Consider the following 20212-nt stretch of genomic DNA (forward strand, 5'->3'; position numbering starts at 1 on the left):
ATCTTTCCTTGTAAAATTTCAAAAGCACATTATTCCTTGTACACTCTAATCCCTCTACTCTGACATAACGTGGTTTCACCTAGAACGTGGTAAGATTTTTTGGCTCCCGAGGACCGTGTTATATCGGGATAGAAGTGTATATAAATATATACATTGACAAAACAAAGGCCAAATTCCCAGATACGAACCAAACCTCCAAAAGCTTCCCTGAACAGATTAGCCTGTTCTCACACAGAAAGAAAAGTTCCAGAAGTGTTGAACCTTCACTTTATATCCTAGTACTGACCCTAGAGAACTCAGTTCTAAAAACCAAGCATAACCCAGTGAGAAGACAGATGATGATAGAAGCAATCTGGGCCCTAGTCTACACTACGATTTTAGGTTGAATTTAGCAGCATTATTTCGATTTAACCCTGCACCCGTCCACACGATGAAGCCATTTACTTAGACTTAAAGGGCTCTTAAAATTGATTTCTGTACTCCTCCCCCGACGATGGGATCAGCACTGAAATCGACCTTGCCATTTCGAATCTGGGGTAGTGTGGTCGCAATTCGACGGTATTGGCCTCCGGGAGCTATCCCAGAGTGCTTCATTGTGACCTCTCTGGACAGTGCTCTCAACTCAGATGCACTGGCCAGATAGACATGAAAAGGCCTGCGAACTTTTGAATCTCATTTCCTGTTTGGCCAGCATGGCAAGCTGCAGGTGAGTGCAGATCTCATCAGCAGAGGTGACCATGATGGAGTCCCAGAATCGCAAAAGGGCTCCACCATGGACCGAACGGGAGGTACGGGATCTGATGGCTGTATGGGGAGACTAATCTGTGCTATCAGAACTCTGTTCCAAAAGACGAAATGCCCAAACATTTAAAAAAAAACAAACTCCAAGGGCATGAAGGACAGAGGCCATAACAGGGACCCGCAGCAGTGCCGCATGAAACTTAAGGAGCTTGGGCAAGCCTACAAAAAACCAGAGAGGCTAACGGCCGCTTGGGGTCAGAGCCCCAGACATGCTGCTTCTATGATGAGCTCCATGCCATTCTAGGGGGTGAAGCCACCAGTACCCCACCCCTGTGCTTTGACTCCGTCAATGGATTATCACGCAACAGGGATGCGCATTTTGGGGATGAGGAAGGTGATGAGGAGGAGGTTGAAGATAGCGCACAGCAAGCAAGCAGAGAAACTGTTTTCCCTGAGAGCCAAGAATTGTTTCTTACCCTGGACCTTGAGCCAGTACCCCACAAACCTACCCAAGGCAGGCTCCCGGACCTGCCACGCAGAGAAGGGACCTCTGGTGAGTGTACCTTTGTAAATATAATACATGGTTTAAAAGCAAGCGTGTTTAATGATTAATTTGCAGCCAGTACAGCTACTGGAAAAGTCTGTTAACGTGTCTGGGGATGGAGTGGAAATCCTCCAGGGACATCTCCATAAAGCTCTCCTGGAGGTACTCCAAAAGCCTTTGCAAAAGGTTTCTTGGGAGGGCAGCCTTATTCCATCCTCCATGGTAGGACACTTTACCAAGCCAGGCCAGTAGCATGTAGTCTGGAGTCATTGCATAACAAAGAATGGCAGCGTATGGTCCCGGTGTTTGCTGGCATTCAAGCAACATCCGTTCTTTATCTCCGTGTTATCCGCAGGAGAGGGCTATCATTCATGGTCACCTGGTTGAAATACGGGAATTTTATTAAGGGGACATTCAGAGGTGGGGGGAGGGGTGAAGTGATCATCCCAGAGATGTGGGGGAGGGGTGGGGTTAAGTTGGTTTGTGCTGCACTTTAACCTGAAAACTGCAGCCCCTCCTTTTAAACTGCCAACCCAACAGCTGTTTGGTATGGGAAATGAGGGCACTGCTGTTTGAAACCATTTCCAAGTTATGAAGGTTAAAGAAGCCGAAAGACTGTGACTTACCATGGCTGCCTGCAAGCCGAATTCTGTTGCTCGCTGGCCCTGCGTGTGCGATCTCCCACACCAAACCGGCAGACCCTCAATATAAGAGGCAAAATGCGACCTTGTACCGAAGGCACATGTGCTATGTAATGTTAACAGCAAGGTTCAGCCTGAAAGAGTCTACCCATTGTTCTCTAAAATGTGTCTTTTTAACTACTACTCTCCCTCCCTCCCCCCCCCCCCACAGCTGCAAATGTTTCAACGCTAACACTATCATCTCCTTCCCAGAGGCTAGCGAAGATTAGAAGGCAGAAAAAAAAAAACAAAAAAAAAACACACTGGTGAGGAAATGTTCTCTGAGCTCATGCAGTCCTCCCACACTGAAAGAGCCCAGCAGAATGCATGGAGGCAGACAATGTTAGAGTCCAGGAAAGCACAATGTGAACGCGAGGACAGGTGGCGGACTGAAGATGATAGATGGCATCAGCTTGTTGACAGAAAGCAGGAGTCAATGCTGAGGCTACTGGAGGATCAAACAGATATGCTCCGGCGTATGGTTGAGGTGCAGGAAAGGCAGCATGAGCACAGACCCCCGCTACAGCCTGTGTAACCAACTGCCCTCCTCCCCAAGTTCCATGGCCTCCTCACCCAGAAGCCCAAGAACGTGCCCTCCTGTACTCTAACCGCTCTGGTGTCTGGCTGTGTGTAATCAGCGGCCAGGCGATTTGCCTCAACCTCCCACCCTGCCATAAACATCTCCCCCTTACTCTCACAGATATTGTGGAGCACACAGCAAGCAGTAATAACAATGGGAATATTGGCTTCGCTGAGGTCTGAGTCAGTAAACTTCGCCATCGCACTTTTAAACGTCCAAATGCACATTCTACCACCATTCTGCACTTGCTCAGCCTATAGCTGAATAACTCCTGACTACTGTCCAGGCTGCCTGTGTATGGCATTAAGGGGTAGGCTGGGTCCCCAAGAATAACGATAGGCATTTCAACAACCCCAATGGTTATTTTCTGGTCTGGGAAGAAAGTCCCTTGCTGCAGCTGTTGAAACAGACCAGAGTTCCTGAAGATGCGAGCTTCATGCAGCTTTCCCGGCTATCCCGTGTTGATGTTGCTGAAACATCCCTTGTGATCCACCAGTGCTTGCAGTACCACTGAAAAGTACCCCTTTCAGTTTATGTACTTGCTGCCTTGGTGCTCCGGTGCCAAGATAGGGATATGGGTTCCATCTATTGCCCCACCACAGTTAGGGAATCCCACTGCAGCAAAGCCATCCACTATGACCTTCACAATTCCCAGAGTCACTACCCTTGGCAGCAGCAGCTCAGTGATTGCGCTGGCTACTGGAATCACAGCAGCCCCCAATCCAAATTGATTCTTGACTGACCGGTAGCTGTCTGGCATTGCAAGCTTCCACAGGGCTATCACCACTCACTTGTGACCTCTGAGGGCTGCTCTCATCTTGGTATTCTGGCGCTTCAGGGCAGGGGAAAGCCAGTCAAAGTTCCATGAAAGTGCCCTTATGCATGCAAAAGTTTCACAGCCATTGGGAATAGTCCCAGACCTGCAACACTGCGGTCCCACCAGTCTGTGCTCGTTTCCCAGGCCCAGAATCAGCGTTCCACGGCATGAACCTGCCCCATTATCACCATGATGTCCACACTGCCGGGGCCCATACTTTGAAAGAAGTCTGTGTCCATGTCCTCACTCTCCTCACTGCGCTGCCATTGCCTATTCGCCTGCTTTTGCAGATTCTGGTTCTGTGTACACTGCTGGATAATGCACGTGGTGTTTAGAACAGTCATAACTGCTGTGGTGATCTGAGCGGGCTCCATGTTTGCCGTGGTACGGCGTCTGCAGGAGCGCAGAGTCACAGCGGAAGCAGCGAGTGGATGACAATGCTGACAGCAATATGGCGCCCACACAGAAAAAGGCACGAAACAATTGTTGGCTGTTGCTTTCACGGAGGGAGGGAGGGGGGAGCAAGGGGTAGGCTGGCAGTAGATGGTGCAGTACGACTGCTGGCTGTCATTGTCTCCTGGGTGCTCGTGGTGCTGCTGGCTGGGACAGCAGCCTGAGGCAGAATGGCCCCCTCAAGGATTGAACTCACAACCCTGGGTTTAGCAGGCCAGTGCTCAAACCACTGAGCTATCCCTCAGCAAATATTCCAGGCAGGATTGAATCTCCATTAGATAAAACTTAAAGAGAATGACCTGAGTCACTCCCATGTCTGCCCTGGCGTCCCGACAGACCTCACCAAGGCCAGCCAAGAGCACCCAGGAGACGACGAGGACGGCTACCAGTCGTAATGCACCGTCTGCTGCCACAAGGCAATGAGCTGCTGCTGTGTAGCAATGCAGTCCCGCATCTGCCAGCGCCCAGGAGACATATGGTGACAGTGAGCTGAGCGGACTCCATGCTTGCCATGGTATGGTGTCTGCACGGGTAACCCAGGAAAAGAGGTGCAAAACGATTGTCTGCCGTTGCTTTCATGGAGGGGTGCGAGGGGGCCTGACGACACGTACCCAGAACCACCCGCGACAATGTTTTTTTGCCCCATCAGGCATTGGGATCTCAACCCAGAATTCCAATGGGCCGTGGAGACTGCGGGAACTGTGGGATAGCTACCCACAGTGCAACGCTCTGGAAGTCAACGCTAGCCTCAGTTCTGTGTATGCACTCCGCCGACTTAATGGTCTTCAGTGGGGACACACACAATAGACTGTATAAAATATATTCCTAAAAAAACGACGACTTCTATAAATTAGACCTAATTTCGTAGTGTAGACATAGCCTCAGAGAAGTGATCTAAAACCCAGTTAAGGGGAATTGAAGTTTGACATAAAAGCCAAGTCAAGTTAAGAAACTAAACACTAAAGTGAACTACTCTCCTATCAGGATGCAATCTTAAGTTAATAGTTTGTGGAACTGATCTAGGACAATTTGTGTCATCCTCTCTAAGATGTTGGCCATTGCACCATCTATTAAAGCAGCAACACCCCTTACTCTGCCATTTCTATTTTTCTGACTAAATAGTAAATCTGGTCTGTTATTTTTTCAGTCTTGCTGAAAGTCTGATATGCATTGTACTCACGTTTCAATATAGCTTGAAGGAGTGTGAGAGGAATTGTCAAGTCGCTCCTGCAGTGCTGCTAAGACTTGTGGATTTTGCATGACTTGATCTGCTAGCTTTTCTATGAAAATAAAAACATTCTTAATACATTTGGATTGATTTGGTGCTATATTAAATATTTTGGTAGCACCATTAAGCAATATTATTGAACCCCTGGATCATAACTATAATCACTACTGTGCTGAACTGTCAACAGCAGTAAAATTGGTTCAGACTCAAACCAGAAAGAGAAGCGATATTGATGGGCAGGAGAATGCATATGGAGAATCCCAGAATCATAGAAATGTAGCACAGAAGGGACCTTGAGAAGTCATCAAGTCTAGTCCCCTGTGCTATGGCAGGACCAAGTAAACCTACACCATCCTTGACAGGTGTTTGTATAACCTGTTTTTAGAAACGTCCAATTATGGGAATTGCACAACCTCCCTTTGGAGCCTATTGCAGAGCTTATCTATCCTTACACATACAACATTTTTCCTAATTTAAACCTCGCTTCCTGCAGATTAAGCCAATTACTTTTTATTCTACCTTCGGTAAACATGGAGGAAAATTGATCATTGTCCTCTTTATAACAGCCCTTAATATATTTGAAGGCTTATCAGTCTTTTCTAAAGCCTAAAAAATGCCCAGGGTTCTACCCCCTGCCAAATCTGTCTCTCATACAACAGGTTTTCTAAGACTTTTAGTTTTTCTGTGGCTCTCCTCCACGCTCTGTACACTTTGTCCATATCTTTCCTAAGATCTGGCATCCAGAACTGGGCACAGTACTCCAGATAAGGCCTCACCAGTGCTGAGTAGAGTGGGATAATTACCTCCAATGTCTTATATACCACACTCCTGTTAGCACATCCTAGAATGATATTAGTCTTTTTCATAGCTGCATCACATACTTGATTTTCATTCAATTTGTGATCCACTATAACTCCCAGATTCTTTTCAGCAGTACCACCACTTTATTCCCCATTTTGTATTTGTGCATTTGAATTTTTTTTCTTCCTAAGTGAAGTACTTTGTACTTCTACTTATTGAATTTCATCTTGGGGAATTCAGACCTTTTCTCCCATTTGTCAAGGTCATTTTGAATTCTAATCATGTGCTCCAAAGCTTTTGCAACCCCTCCTAGCTTGATGTAATCTGCAAATTTTATAAGCACGCTCTCCACTCCATTATCCAAGTCATTAATGAAAATATTGAACAGCTCCAGATCCAGGACTGACCCCTTTGGGACCCCACTAGATACGCCATCCCAATTTGACAGCGAACCATTGATAACTAATCTTTGAGTACGTTCTATCCACCAGTTGTGCACCCACTTTATAGTTATTTCATGTAGACCACATTTCCTTAGTTTGCATATGAGAATGACTTGAGGATGCCAACTGCATCTTTTCCAGTTGAGAAGCATGGCCAACCTTTGCAATCAAGGTTCAGGGCGTGGTGGATTCATAATGTTCTCTGAATAGCATCTGGAACTTGCAAGTTTTCTACCCTCCATTTAAGCCTGGCTAAAGAGCTTGAGCCAGTCTTAAAAAGGAGGTGGGAGTGGGAAGAGAACAGAAAACTGCTGTGTTATATTTTTGGCCAGGCTGCAAACTAACTGGGCTGTCCTTGAAAACTGTCAAAAGCTTTGAGTAATGCAGAATGTAGCAGCCCAGCTTTGAGCATGGCAAGGTCCTATGAGCACTGTACTGGCCATTGTTCATTTCCAAATACGATTCAAGATTCTGGTTACAATTTACCAAACTCCTCAGATGGTGTGGAGCCAATTACCTGAAAGATCATGTTTTCCCATGTCCCACTATGGGAGTTCAGATCTATTGCATTGCTCCCAAAGTTAAACTCTCCATGGGAAGCAGCAAGGTACTCTTACCAGAAAAATCTATGCTTTTTAACTCTCTCCCTTTAGTGGCCTGCTCAAATTTAATAAGCTTCACACGCAATTTAAGACTTCCAAAGCCTTGGAAAGATTTTTGATTCAATTTAATAGTAGGGATTGGAAGCCTGATATGAAGCATGTGGTTTTCACTGCTGGCCTTTAAGCATAAAAGCCGCTTTTTTAAAATATAGTTTTGAAAGCATTTAGGTGCTTGGTGCTGGCCCAAATGTATTTCTAAATTTACCAAAAACACCTATGAAAGAAATTTAAGGTCGCAAAGCACCCAGATTATGCAATGCCAGTATTAAGGTTGCCTGTGCAACAATTTTTCTCCCTCCTTGTAACCATCTTTTACGTACTTGAAAAGGTATGTCCCCTCTCTGTCTTCTCTATCTCCCTCCCCCCAAAAATCTTCCATCATAGGTCATGTTTTCTAGACCTTTCATCATTTTTGTTGCTCTTCTCTGGACTTTCTCCAATTTGTCCCCATCTTTCCTGAAGTGTGGTGCCCAGAACTGGACACAATACTCTAGGTGAGGCCTAATCAGTGCGGAATAGAGCGGAAGATTACTTCTCATGTCTTGCTTACAACACTCCTGCTAATAAATCCCAGAATTATGGTGGGGTTTTTTTTTTGGCAACAGTGTTACACTATTGACTCATATTTAGCTTATGGTCCACTATAACCCCCAGGTCCCTTTCTGCAGTACTCTTTCGTAGGCAGTCATTTTCCCATTTTGTGTGTGCATAACTGACTGTTCCTTCCTAAATGGAGTACTTCGCATTTGTCCTTATCGAATTTCATCTTATTTTCTTCAGACCATTTCTCCAGTTTGTCCAGATCATTTTGAATTTTAATCCTATCCTCCAAAGCACTTGAAACCCCTTCTAGCTTGGTATCATCTGCAAACTTTATCGGTGTCCTCTCTATACCACTATCTAAATCACTGATGAAGATATTAGCAAAGCCAGAGCCAGAACAGATCCCTATAGGACCCAACTCGTAATGCCCTTCCAGCATGACTGTGAACCACTGGTAACTACTCTCTGGGAATGGTTTTCCAACCAGTTTTGCACCCACCTTATCGTAGATCCATCTAGGTTGCATTTCCCTAGATTGTTTATGAGAAGGTCATGTGAGACAGTATAAAAAGCTTTACTAAAGTCAAGATACACCCTGCCAAAGAAAGCTATCAGGCTGGTTTGACACAATTTGTTCTTGACATTTCCATGCCGACATTTACTTGTCACCTTATCTTCTGGATGTTTGCAAATTGATTGCTTAATTATTTGCTCCATTAGCTTTCTGGGTACAGAAGTTAAGGTGACTGGTCTTTAATTCCCTGGGTTGTCCTTATTTCCATTTTTATAGATGGGCACTATATTTGCCCTTTTCCAGTCTTCTGCAATCTCCCCCCCTTGTTCCATGACTTTTCAAAGATAATCGCTAATGGCTCAGATATCGTCTCAGTCAGCTCCTTGAGTATTCTAGGATGCATTTCATCAGGCCCTGGTGACTTGAAGATATCTAACTTGTTGAAGTGATTTTTAACTTGTTCTTTCCCTATTTTAGCCTCTGATCCTAACTCATTTTCACTGGCATTCACGATGTTATACGTCCAACCACCACCAACCTTCTTGGTGAAAACCGAAACAAAGAAGTCATTAAGCACCTCTGCCATTTCCACATTTTCTGTTATTGTTTCCCCCCTCCCCCCATTGAGTAACAGGCCTACACAGTCCTTGGTCTTCCTCTTGCTTCTAATGTATTTGTAGATGTGATGTACACAAAAGACTGTCCATTTTAAAATGTTCATAACTTTAAAGATATGCAACTAATGATCTTCAAACTTTGAAGAAACTTGCCAGAGCTTTACAAGCCCAGTCTGAAGTTTCTATTTTGTCGTCATTTTATTTAGTTGCAAAGTGTTCTCATCAAAGATAAGGGTTTTCACATTTGAACAAAATTGGATCAACTGATTTGGTCAAAACTTAGAAATGGCCTCTCAGCCTTAACTACAGGTCACTACCAGAGCCTTAAATATACACATGCATACACAATTTTGGATGTAAACACTTCGTTGTATAGAAAATGATTTCAGTGTACAAGAGAAACAGGAGGCTTACCACTACTAGCGTAACCTTATACAGTTACTTACTATTCACACTTACCTTTTTTATCACTTGCATGTTTAGCAGCTTCCACAGAATCTGAGGCAGCATCTTCTGCTTTACTAAAGAAGCCAAAGTTAGATTTACACACCAAAAGGTAACACCAGCTCAATATTTGTTACTACATCTAATTATGAAATTACTAAAAGTATTTTATATTACATATAAAGGAATGCTGTTTTTAAAGTATGATGCACAGCAAAAGTTTAAAATATGCAGATCCCATTAAAAGACATCTGTTGTCATCAGTACCTTGTGCTCAGATGGCTGAGACCTGGATATCAGAGTTTGGATATCAAGCTAATTGTTTTCTCTCATAAAAGAAAGAAGCTGAGGGAGCTGTAGAGTCAGCACCTAACTCCCTGTGTGGAAGGTTCTCACATGAACTGAGTGACCCTGGAGCTGCATGCATCCTCCCTTGGCCAGGAGGATGTTGCAACACAAGGCACTTGAGAGTGCAAGGCTTATTTGATTTTCATCTAAGAGTGGGGAGCAATCCAAACTCTTTAAATGGTGAGGGAAGGAGAAAGAGATAAAACTGATCATTCAAAGCCTCTCTGTACAGGAGAATCTAAAACAGAACACCCAGAAAGTCCTGCGAGAAGAAGAATTTCAGAAAAGCATATTTGGGGATTTATTAAAATTTGGATAACCTAAATTCAGGGACAATCAAGGTTTACGTTTACAAAGAAAAAATAATATGAATCCCCTTAAAACCAAATTCTGGGAGATGTGCTGGCTATAAAAGCTTCCCCAGCAACATAATTTAGACTTGAAGGCGCAGAGAGGTCAAACGTAAGCAGGTATGTCTCTTAATACCCGCAGTGCAGACTGGCCTGTGTCAGTGGTTCCTTATCACACAGTGTGAACCATATCTTATTAAAAGGTAATCTTGTGAACCATCTCCACTGCCGTTTGCGCTCATGTAGACTACTTCCTCACTCATTCACAACCACATAACAACCCTGTTGCAGCTACAGCAATTACTTACACAGAAAAGTGACAAAGGGAAATGGAAGTATTTTAGCCATCTTTTACTCAATTTAGCTCCTGTAGACAAAAAGGGACCAGCACCATGTAGCTGGTCAGCAAGTGCTCCCCATGCCACTGGTGGTTCACAGACCATGGTTTGGGAATCCACTGAAAAAATCATCTCTAAATTCAAATGCAAGGAATGTATTTTTTACCATTTTCATAAGCTCTTGTTTATTAACTAGACTGTAAATTCTTCAGGGCAGTGTGTTCATATGCTTGTAATGCACAATATGTAAGGCCCTACTTGAATTGCAGGATGATTATCAAAAAAATTGTGGCCAAGTTGCAGACAACCCATGGGAAATTTCGGAAAAGTAATAATGATCCATATTATTTGTGGTCCATTACTTTTCCGCTGTTGGCCGCCTGGTGCTCCTCCCACTGTCAAAACTGCTTTGGAAGCCTAATATCACGGAAATTGCGGATTCCGCAATATCGCAAGTTAAGTAGGGCCGTGATACACTAGCAGCTATGAAACTTAGAAAGTAAAAAAATACATGCCAGATGCAGTTTTATATTATTTCCCTACTCATATGTACTGAATATATTTCTAATTAAATAATCAAAGAAGACACTTTGATTACCACAGTTAGAGAAATCTGAGAATCAGATTTGCCCTAAAGATGGTAAAAAAAAGAGCTGTTAGGGCAAGTGAGTTAAAGCTGAACCTTTGCTATTAATATGTAAACTTTGTTTCAGAGACCAGTGTATTTTTACTAAAACTCTAGTTCACAAACTTAGTTTTAGAACATTACATTTTGGTGGAAGCAAAGTCCTTCATGTGTAGGAATAATGTTATGTGCATCACGTCCAGATATCTACAAGATCAAGATTATATGTTCTTTCCCCTCAGAAATTTAAAATATAAGCAACATCTTATTAGTACAAAACAGAGTAATTACACAGGGGACTCACTCCCAACTGAGGCAAGAGCAATATTGGGACTGTACAAAAGCATGCAATCAGAAGAATTAAATACAGCACAGGGCCTCAAAGCTCAGATTATTTCCCTATACCTGTAAAACCTCGGATCAAGAGGGATTTTTTTCTGAATCGCAGTAAAAGCAGTTACTTTTAACAAATTAGAAAAGAGTTGCAATTTCAGGTTGTCTTCTAAAAAAAAAAACAAAACAAAAAACCTACCTTAACAGCAAACTGAAAAAAGTACTTGTACCACTTAAACTACTATGTTGATAAAATCACTTCCTTGTTTCTAAATGTCCATCTAAAATTTAAGATAATTGTAATATACTTTATTCAGAGTCTAGACAATTACTCCTGGGGGAATTCTGCACCATGGCACATGCGCAGAATTGATGTCCCCTGCAGATTTCTTTGCTTCCCGGCAGAAAAATGACTTTCTGATGGGGGAAACAAACGGAAGCCACAAGAGCGGTCATGCAGCCCTCCCCAGCAGTATGTTTCAGGTGCCCAGAGCAGCTGGCAGAGAGGTAAATCCCCAGTCCCGCCCCCTGCCCCACAGTGAAGACCTGGCAGGTGGCTCCTTCCCTGTGCTGGGCTCTGCTGCTATTCCCGGCTGGGCTGGGGAGAAGGGGACTTCCTCTTCCCCTGCACAGCATCTGGGGTTGGGTCAGACCCACCTGCAGATTTCTCCCCTGGCTGTAGGAAGCTCTGCAAACTCCCCTGCTTCCTGCACCCATTGTTCCTCAGCTGCAGGGAGTGAGATCCCTGTACAGGGAGCTGCTTCCCCTATCCGCCCAACCCCCGTGCAGCCAGGCCCCTTCATACCCAGACTCTCCTGCTGAGCCTCACCCCACCTCCCGGCAGTCAGAACCCTCTGATCAGCCCCACTTCCCCTGCACTGCCCCAAGCCCCTCACACCCAGATTCCCACTCAACCGAGCCCCAACTAGCTGCACCTGGATCCCCTACTGGAGCCCCACTCCCTCCCAGCATCTGGATCCTCCACTGAGCCCCACACACCCAGACCCCCCTGCCAAGCTCTATCCCCGCTGCAACCCAGACCCACCCCCGTTGAACTCAAACCACCTTCACTTGGACCCCCCACTACAGAGTCCCATTACTGTTGTACTCAGAACCCTCCAACAAGCTCCTGTGCACCCAGATCCTCCACCGGGTCACCCGCATCCAGATTGCTCCACACAGAACCCTCTCAACCCACACCTGGATTCCCCCACACTAGGATCCTGCCTTGCTGAGCCTGCCTGCCCACAACTGGCATGGAGGGCCAGGACCCTGGGCTGTTTCTATAGGGCTGGCCCTGTCCTTGCACTGTGCCATGGTTGGGTTCAGCCTCACCGCTGAGCCCGTGTGCCAAGGGAGGATGGGGGGGGGGGTGAAGGCTGCACAGTGATCTCCCACCTCTGTGCAGCCAGTGGCCTGTGCTCCCCAATGCCATGCTGGAGCCTCCACATTTATTTGACAAATAAAATTGGCAGATTTTTGCAGAATTTTAAAATATTGTGCGCAGAATTTTTAGGTGCAGAATGCCCTCAGAAGTAGACAATACTAAGAACAGAGTGATTTTACACATGACCATTTGTGCAACATTCTTCGCTTCCCATGCACCAATTCATTTTCCTTTTTTGTGGAAGAAAGCATTAAATGTTCTGGCTAACCTTCTCAATTTTTGATTTGCCAAGTTTCATGAAAGAATCACATACTAAGATACTGGTGAGCTCTGAAGATAGGTAAGTAGCAAATCATTTCTGTTTAGAACAGATATTGAGAGCATTCTGACTTACCTGTTATCTGCCATCTGTATGCTTGTATCCACCTACAAAATAAAATATAAAATGTTTAGGAGACAAAATACTGTTATATAAAATTATCAAAATCTGATTAAAACCTGAAGATGCTTGCAATAATAGCTGCAGGATCTGCTAAGGAACAGTCAATATACCAACAGCCATCAGCAGGATCTTATATACTGTACATCTTTCACTGGACTACTCACACCAAGCATCACATCTGAATGTAAGTTTATGAGCAGCTGTTCTATGATGTGAACTCATGGAATATTTGTTTTTAAATGGTTAAATAGCTCTTTACATCCCTTAAAAGTATTGCAGCCTGTAATCTGTTCCTCTGGCATCATAAAACCTGAGCTATATACTAAAAACAAAAGTGTTAAAACCTAGGTTATGTATCAGTAAGATAGTTCTATTTAGTAAACCTCCTATATAGGTTCCCCGCTCCTTTTCTAAAAAAAAACGTATTTTTTCCTCTTCTGTTACCCAGTACTTAGTCATCTCATTCACCTCCTGTCCCAAACAGGAGTACACATACATATTCTTAAACACAAACCTGACAAAGGGCAGTACAACTAAAGAGCTGAAATACTCCTGACTCAGAAGTTTTAATGATCAAGGTTTCCCTTTTTCCCCCACTTCCTAGTCTTTTCCTCCCATACTCTTTCCTAACTTGAGGAGAGAAAGCATGCAGTATTCCAGCATTTCCTTCTATCTCTTGCCCCACACTAAACCTCATACCTGGCCCTAAACACCAGTTTATAATCTTATTCTGTCTCTGACCCAATGACTATTTGCATATTCATCCCAAGTGGAATAGCTTCAAAAGGAGCTATTTAGGGAGCCCTACATAAGAATATCCCACAGCTCAGCGATTAGAACACTCTCCTGAGAGGTAGGAGTCCCTTGTTCATATCCTCTCCCTTCATGAGGCCAGGAGGTGGTGGGGGGGACTGAACCCAGGTCTCCCACATTCCACGTATGTGTTCTAACCAATGGGCTAGAAGTTAAGGTGGGCACCACCCCCCTCTTCCTCCTTCAGCAGACCGATTTTGAATGAAACCTGATGTGGTATGCAGCCTCTGAGGACACCTACCTTATCAAGCTCCGCATGGGAGCTAGGCGGGAGAATGCCTATCTTCCCCTGGTTCGTGCACTGATCTGAGGTTTAGGTTCAGGAAACCTAAAGTGAGGCAGCAATGCGTGTGTCCAGAAGCAGAAACTTCTGCACCTAGAGAATGTTTACCCTGAAAACTCAAGACACCAAGTCTAGGCCCCTACAGAAGTCAGTTGGAGTTGTGTGTATCACAGTAGAGCCTACAGTTGTTACTTAGGAGCCAAAGGCTGGGATATAGGTGCCTAAGTACCTTTGTGGATTGGGGCCTAAGGCCCAGTTTGACTGTTGCCATGTGTCAAGCAAGCTCTGAGGAAGGCTAATCTCCTACATGGTAGGTATAAATTAACATCAAGACAACAACCCCTGCTGCAATATTCTAGTATCAAGCACTTACATATCTCCTAGAAATTCAAGGTGTCAGAATTTAGAAATTTAGGGCATTCACAGAGTCCAAGGCCAGAAGGAAACATTGTTACCAGCTAGTCTGATCTCCGATATAAAAGGCCACAGAACTTCCAAAAAAATTTCTGCAGCATATTTTTTAGAAAAAACTTTCAATCATGATTTAATAATTATTTGTGATGGAGAACCCACCACTTCCCTTGGTAAATTGTTCTAATGATTAGTTATTCTCACTGCTAAAAATGTATGCCTTATTTCCAGTCTGACTTGGTCTAGTTTCAAATTCCAGCCATTGCATTGCATTATACCTTTCTCTGCTCCCAGGGGTTCTCAAACTTAATTGCACTGCAACCCTCTTCTGACATCAAAAATTACTAATGACCCCAGGAAGAGGGACCAAAGCCTGAGCTAGCCTGAGCCGCACCACCCAGAGCGGGGGAAGGAGGTGTCCAAAGCCAAAGGGCTTCAGCCTCAGGTGGGGGGGCCTGTAACCTGAACCTTCTGCCCATGGCTGAAGCCCTCGGGCTTCAGTCCCAGGCCCCAGCAAGTCTAACGCCAGCCCTGCCAAGCCCATTAAAACGGGGTTGTGACCCACTATGGGGTCCCAACCCACAGGTTGAGAACCGCTATGGTAGACTGAAGAGTCCATCATTAAATACTTATTTTCTGTTTAGATACTCAGACTACAATCAAGTCACCCCTTAACCTTGTCTTTGTTAAGCTAAATAGACAGACTCAAGAGCTCAGTCACTATAAGGTGTGATTTCTAATCCTTTAACCATTCTCATGGCTCTTCTCTGAACTCTCTCCAGTTTATCAACCTCCTTCTTGAATTTCAAGCACCAGAGCAGGACACAATATTCCAGCATCAGTTGTACCAGTGCCAAACAGATGTAAAATAACCTCTTTATTCCTATTCGAGATTCCCATGTCTATGCCTCCAAACATTGCAGGAGGTCATGTTAAGCTAATTATCTACCAAAACCCCCAAATCTTTTTCAGAGTCACTGCTTCCCAGGATAGAGCATTCCATCCTGTCAATATATATGTCTAGGAACAAAGAATATAGGCTATACTGACTTTTAGCCATATTAGACATCGTTTGCTTGAGCACAGCTTCTGAAACAATCCAGATGGCTCCGTATCAGTGACCTTTCCTCTTCATTATTTACCACTCCCGCAGTGTGTGTCTTATCTGCACACTTCATCAGTGATTTTATGTTTTCTTCCAGGTCATTAATAAAAGAGTTAAATAGTGTAGGGCCAAGTACAGATTCCTGCAGGACCCAATAGAAACATATAATTATAAATGGGAAATATCATGAAATGGATATTTTGAGACCTATTAGTTAGCCATCTCCAAATTCATTTAACATGTGTATGTTAATTTTATATCATTCTAATTTTTAAATCAAAGTGTTATGGGGTCCTAAGTCTAAGTATATTAGATCAATACTATTATCTTTATCAACCAAACTTGCAATCTCATTAGAAAAAGATATCAAGTGAGTTTGATAGAATCTATTTTCCATAAATCCATGTTGATTTGCATTAATTACATTACCCCCATATAATTCTTCATTAACTGAATTTTATATCAGCTGCTCCATTATCTTCCCAGGGATCAATGTCAGGCTGACTGGCCTGTAATTAAGGCTATGTTTTAGTCATGGTATTTTTAGTAAAAGTCATGGACAAGTCACGGGCAGTAAACAAAAATTCATGGCCCATGACCTGTCCATGACTTTTACTATATACCCCTAACTAAAACTCGCACGGGGGGCTGCGGGTGCTCGGGGGGGGGAAGGAGACAGTCCGGGGGCGCTGGCCCAGGACCCCACTGGTGCTGGAGGTGGTTAGCGGGGGCTTCCTACCCAGCTCCAGGTGCTGCAGCTCCTAGGCGGCAGATGGGCCATGGGGCTCCACACACTGCTCCTGCCACAAGCACTAGCTGCGCAGCTCCCATTGGCCGGGAACCGCACCTCCCCAACCCTCTGCCCCTCCCACACACCCAAACTGCTGTGCTTCTGAGCCAGCACCGGCTGCTACAGAAGTCATGGAGGTCACGAAAAGTCACGGAATCCGTGACCTATGTGACAGACTCACTGCCCTGCCTATAGTTACCCAGGTCACCCTGTTTATCCTATTTAAAATCTGGCACAACATTAGCTTTATTCTAGTCTTCTGGAACTTACCCAGTGTTTCAAAACTTATTGAAAAGGGACTTTCAAACAGAGCTCTTCCAGTTAGAGAAAACTTGAGATGCACAGGAATCAAAAAAATAGTACAACTTTTAAAAAAAGCTCTTCCTACAAAGATCACAGAATTGCCCGTGATTGTCTTAGGTGTTGAAGGGACAAATATTAAAAGAATGTTCTTGAAGAGTTAAGTATGATAGAATCAGGTGTTTTCAAATGCAAGTCAGACAACCAATCAGAGTGCATTTCAATGAGAAATTAAGTGATATCACGGAGTCTCCATGTTTACTGCCATAATTATTTCCATGATAAGCAAGCTCAGTTTACAGTTTTGTAACAGTTGCCACTCAGATATTGGAACTTAGAATCAAGAGAGTTATTTCTTGGGCATCACCACCAATAAACTTTGCAGGACAAGTTACGGTCATTAGTGACAGAATATTAAAACAAAGAAGAACAAAACAAAAAAACCCCACCTCACTAGTCCTAGGAAACATCGCTGCAATTAAAGTCTGCCTGGTGCAAACCAGACACAATACAGGTTAGTTGAAGCAGCATAGGAATGGAAATGATTGGGGGGTAGGGGAGGGTCTCATCCCATGTAGGGCCCCAAAACAAAAGTCAGCCACAGAAGGGAGGGCTTGTTCACCCCTAATGGGCACAGCTTTGAAAAAGGTCCTGCAAGCTTAACGTCAGGAGGCACCACCCCACAAGAGGAAATGCATTTTGAAAAAGAAAGCTTTCATTTTGTTTAAATAAAGGTTTTCTAGTCCTTACAGTTGCATGTAAACCAATGCACAGAGGAAGAAGCTGAGCCTTCTGCACTGGGAAGAGTGGTAAAATGAGGCCCAGTCACGACCAGACCACCCCTCCACTCAGTTAGCCCCTGGATCCAGAATTGTGCAGGGGAGAATCCTCCCATTCTGGGTGCACTAGGACTCAGGTGGTACCTCCCGTCTCCCACCTCATCATGGGGGTTCTGTAAGAGTCAGCCCAGAGACTCCAGCCAGTAGGGGAAGAAGCAGCCAAAAAGCCAAAGCATACCTTTGGACCTTTGCACATGCTCTAATAAATTTGTTGGTCTCTAAGGTGCCACAAGTACTCCTTTTCTTTTTACAGATACAGACTAACACGGCTGCTAACTCAGAGAACTTTCTGTAGTTCTGTCTGGACTTGCTCCACCCCTGAGTTCATTGGCTGTTTATTCTAACCCTCCTACCTCCTAATCCCCACCCCCCATTCTCACAGTCTCTTCACCTAAACCTCAATCCACACCTATCTAATTTCTTACCCCTTTACTCCCCTGCCCCCTCTCCTCCCTTCCCTCTTATTTCCATTTAGATTATCCCTTCCTAAGCAAACACACACCCTCAAAAAGGAAACAAACAGCATAACCACCATGTCTAATGCCATAGAATCATAGAATATCAGGGTTAGAAGAGACCTCAGGAGGTCATCTAGTCCAACCCCCTGCTCAAAGCAGGACCAATCCCCAATTTTTGCCCCAGATCCCAAATGGCCCCCTCAAGGATTGAGCTCAGAACCCTGGGTTTAGCAGGCCAATGCTCAAACCACTGAGCTACCCCTCCCCCCTCGATCACTCTACTTGTTTTATACCCACATGTGCATGCAGGTCTTGTTGAATTAGACTGTAAGCATTTTTGTAAGCAGGTACCATCTATTGTTTCTACAGCACCTAGCTCAATAAGCCCCCAGTCTTGGTTGGCCCTTAGGCATCAGAGCTACCCCTAGGGGACAGCAAATTGGGGCAACCGCTCCAGGTCCCCACAGGCTGGCACCACCTCCCCCAAAAACAAAACACACATCACAGACCATGAAATCTGGTCTTGTGTGCTTTTAGCCTATACTATACCAATCTCATGGGGGAGACTAGAGTGTCTCAAACTGAGAGAGAGGGTCCTGACCCAAAAAGGAGTTGCAGGGGGGGTCACAAGGTTATTTTAAAGGGGATCATGGTATAGCTGCCCTTACTTCTGTGCTGCCTTCAGAGCTGAGCAGCTGGAGAGTGGTGGCTGTGGGCTAGCAGTGCCCCGCCAGCAGCAATGCAGAAGTAAGGATGGCAATGCCATACCCATGCCACCCTTACGTCTGTGCTACTACCTTCAGAGCTGAGCGGCTGGAGAGTGGCGGCTGCTGACTGAGGGCCCAGCTCTGCAGGCAGCAGCGCAGAAGTAAGGGTGGCAATTCCATACCATGCCCTCTTTACTTCTACTCTGCTGCTGGTGGCAGCTCTGCCTTCAGAGTTGGGCTCCCGGCCAGCAGTCGCCCAGCTCTGAAGGCAGTGCCACCACCTGAAGCAGTGCAGAAATAAGGGTAGCAGTACCACAACCCCTGCTACAATAACCTTGTCACAGCCTCCCCCTGCAACTTTTTGGGTCAGGACCCCTACAATTACAATACCATGAAATTTCAGATTTAAATAACTGAAATCATAAAATATAGAATTTTTAAAATAGTAAGACCGTGAAATTGACCAAAATGGATTGTGAATTTGGTAGGGCCCAACTCATGGATAAACCAAACCACAGAGAAAAGTTACAACTTCTGTGTTAAACATTTTATACATAACTGTAGGCAGCAACCAAGTATCAACTTTATATTCCTACTGGGGAAACTTAAGAGGACTAAAAATAGGGACTGGACAGAAATTCCTTAAGCTGGTTCACATGACCTCTTCTTTGGCCATATTTAAACTCCTTTTAAAGGTCTACTCTTGCCACACAGCAGGCAATAAGTCAAGGTGACTTGTATAATTTAGCTGTTTTCTCCTTCCCCTCGTGTCTCTATACTTGTTCCTCTGCCCTTCTGCTGTGAACGTCTCAAAGAGCAACGCCCAGCCCGCCTGAGGCTATTCAATGCGGCTAGCAACCGAGTAGGGTAATCAGACTCTTCCGCACTCGCTCAGCATGCCCGGGGAGAGGCAGCAGCGCGCACGGGGGAAGGGGCGTAGAAGAAGCGAACCCCCTGTCCAGGGCACGCGGAGAAGAGACGGGGTGGCAAGGAGAGGAACAGAGCGGTGGGGAAGGAGCGCCCCCGGGCCCCGGCCTCCCCGCAAGGGAGCAGAGCGGAAGCACGCGGGGCCGGGGAGCTTCACCCCAGGCCTACCGATCACTCAGGCGCCCCCCACATCCGCCCCGCGAAGCCGAACTTTCCCGGCACAGCGAAAGAAGCTCCGCGCAGCGATGCCCGCTCTGAGTTAGGCCCGCCCCGCTCCAGTAGGGAGCCCCGGGCCTCCCACGCCACTCCCGGAGCCCCACCCCAGGCTAGGGAGGCCGCTTCCGCCCGGCCCAACCGCGAACAGGGAGGACGGGCGGGCCTCGCTCCCAGACAGGGGGCCTCCCGCGGCTAACGCTCCCCTCAGCCTCCCTCCCAGCTACGGCTGGGAAAGGACAAGGCGCCCGGCCCGGCCCCAGCGACCCTCACCTGCCCGGGCCTCGCGTCTCCTCACGGCCCCACCAGCGGCGCTCAAGCTCCTCTCAGGCAGACTCTCTCTCTCGGGCTGCGCTGCCGTCAAGAAGGCCGCTTCCCATTGGGCGACGCTCAGGCAACCCGCACAGTAAAGCCCACCTCGATTGGCCGGCAAGGAGCTACAGCCACAGCTGTGCACGCGGGCCATGTTGACTATC

General features: G+C 45.5%; 1 protein-coding gene across 6 annotated transcripts in view; it reads right to left on the reverse strand.

Moving 5' to 3' along the window:
• NAP1L4 (nucleosome assembly protein 1 like 4) overlaps positions 1–20212 on the reverse strand; it is a 56371-nt gene extending 36159 nt beyond the window's left edge. For 4 of the 6 annotated variants that reach the window (XM_073347271.1, XM_073347272.1, XM_073347270.2 and 1 more), the window contains exons 1-4: positions 20010–20097; positions 12843–12874; positions 9083–9144; positions 4996–5095 (exon numbers count right to left, since the gene is read on the reverse strand). In XM_073347271.1, the coding sequence (XP_073203372.1) occupies positions 4996–5095; positions 9083–9144; positions 12843–12856 (176 nt within the window). In that variant the 5' untranslated portion in view covers positions 12857–12874; positions 20010–20097. Of the gene's footprint in view, positions 1–4995; positions 5096–9082; positions 9145–12842; positions 12875–15447; positions 15645–16562; positions 17287–20009 lie in introns of those variants that run through there. The other 2 variants (XM_073347269.2, XM_073347273.1) reach the window with 2 other exon arrangements.

This window comes from Lepidochelys kempii, chromosome 6 (assembly GCF_965140285.1).
Source record: "Lepidochelys kempii isolate rLepKem1 chromosome 6, rLepKem1.hap1, whole genome shotgun sequence".
NCBI classification, from domain to species: domain Eukaryota; kingdom Metazoa; phylum Chordata; order Testudines; family Cheloniidae; genus Lepidochelys; species Lepidochelys kempii.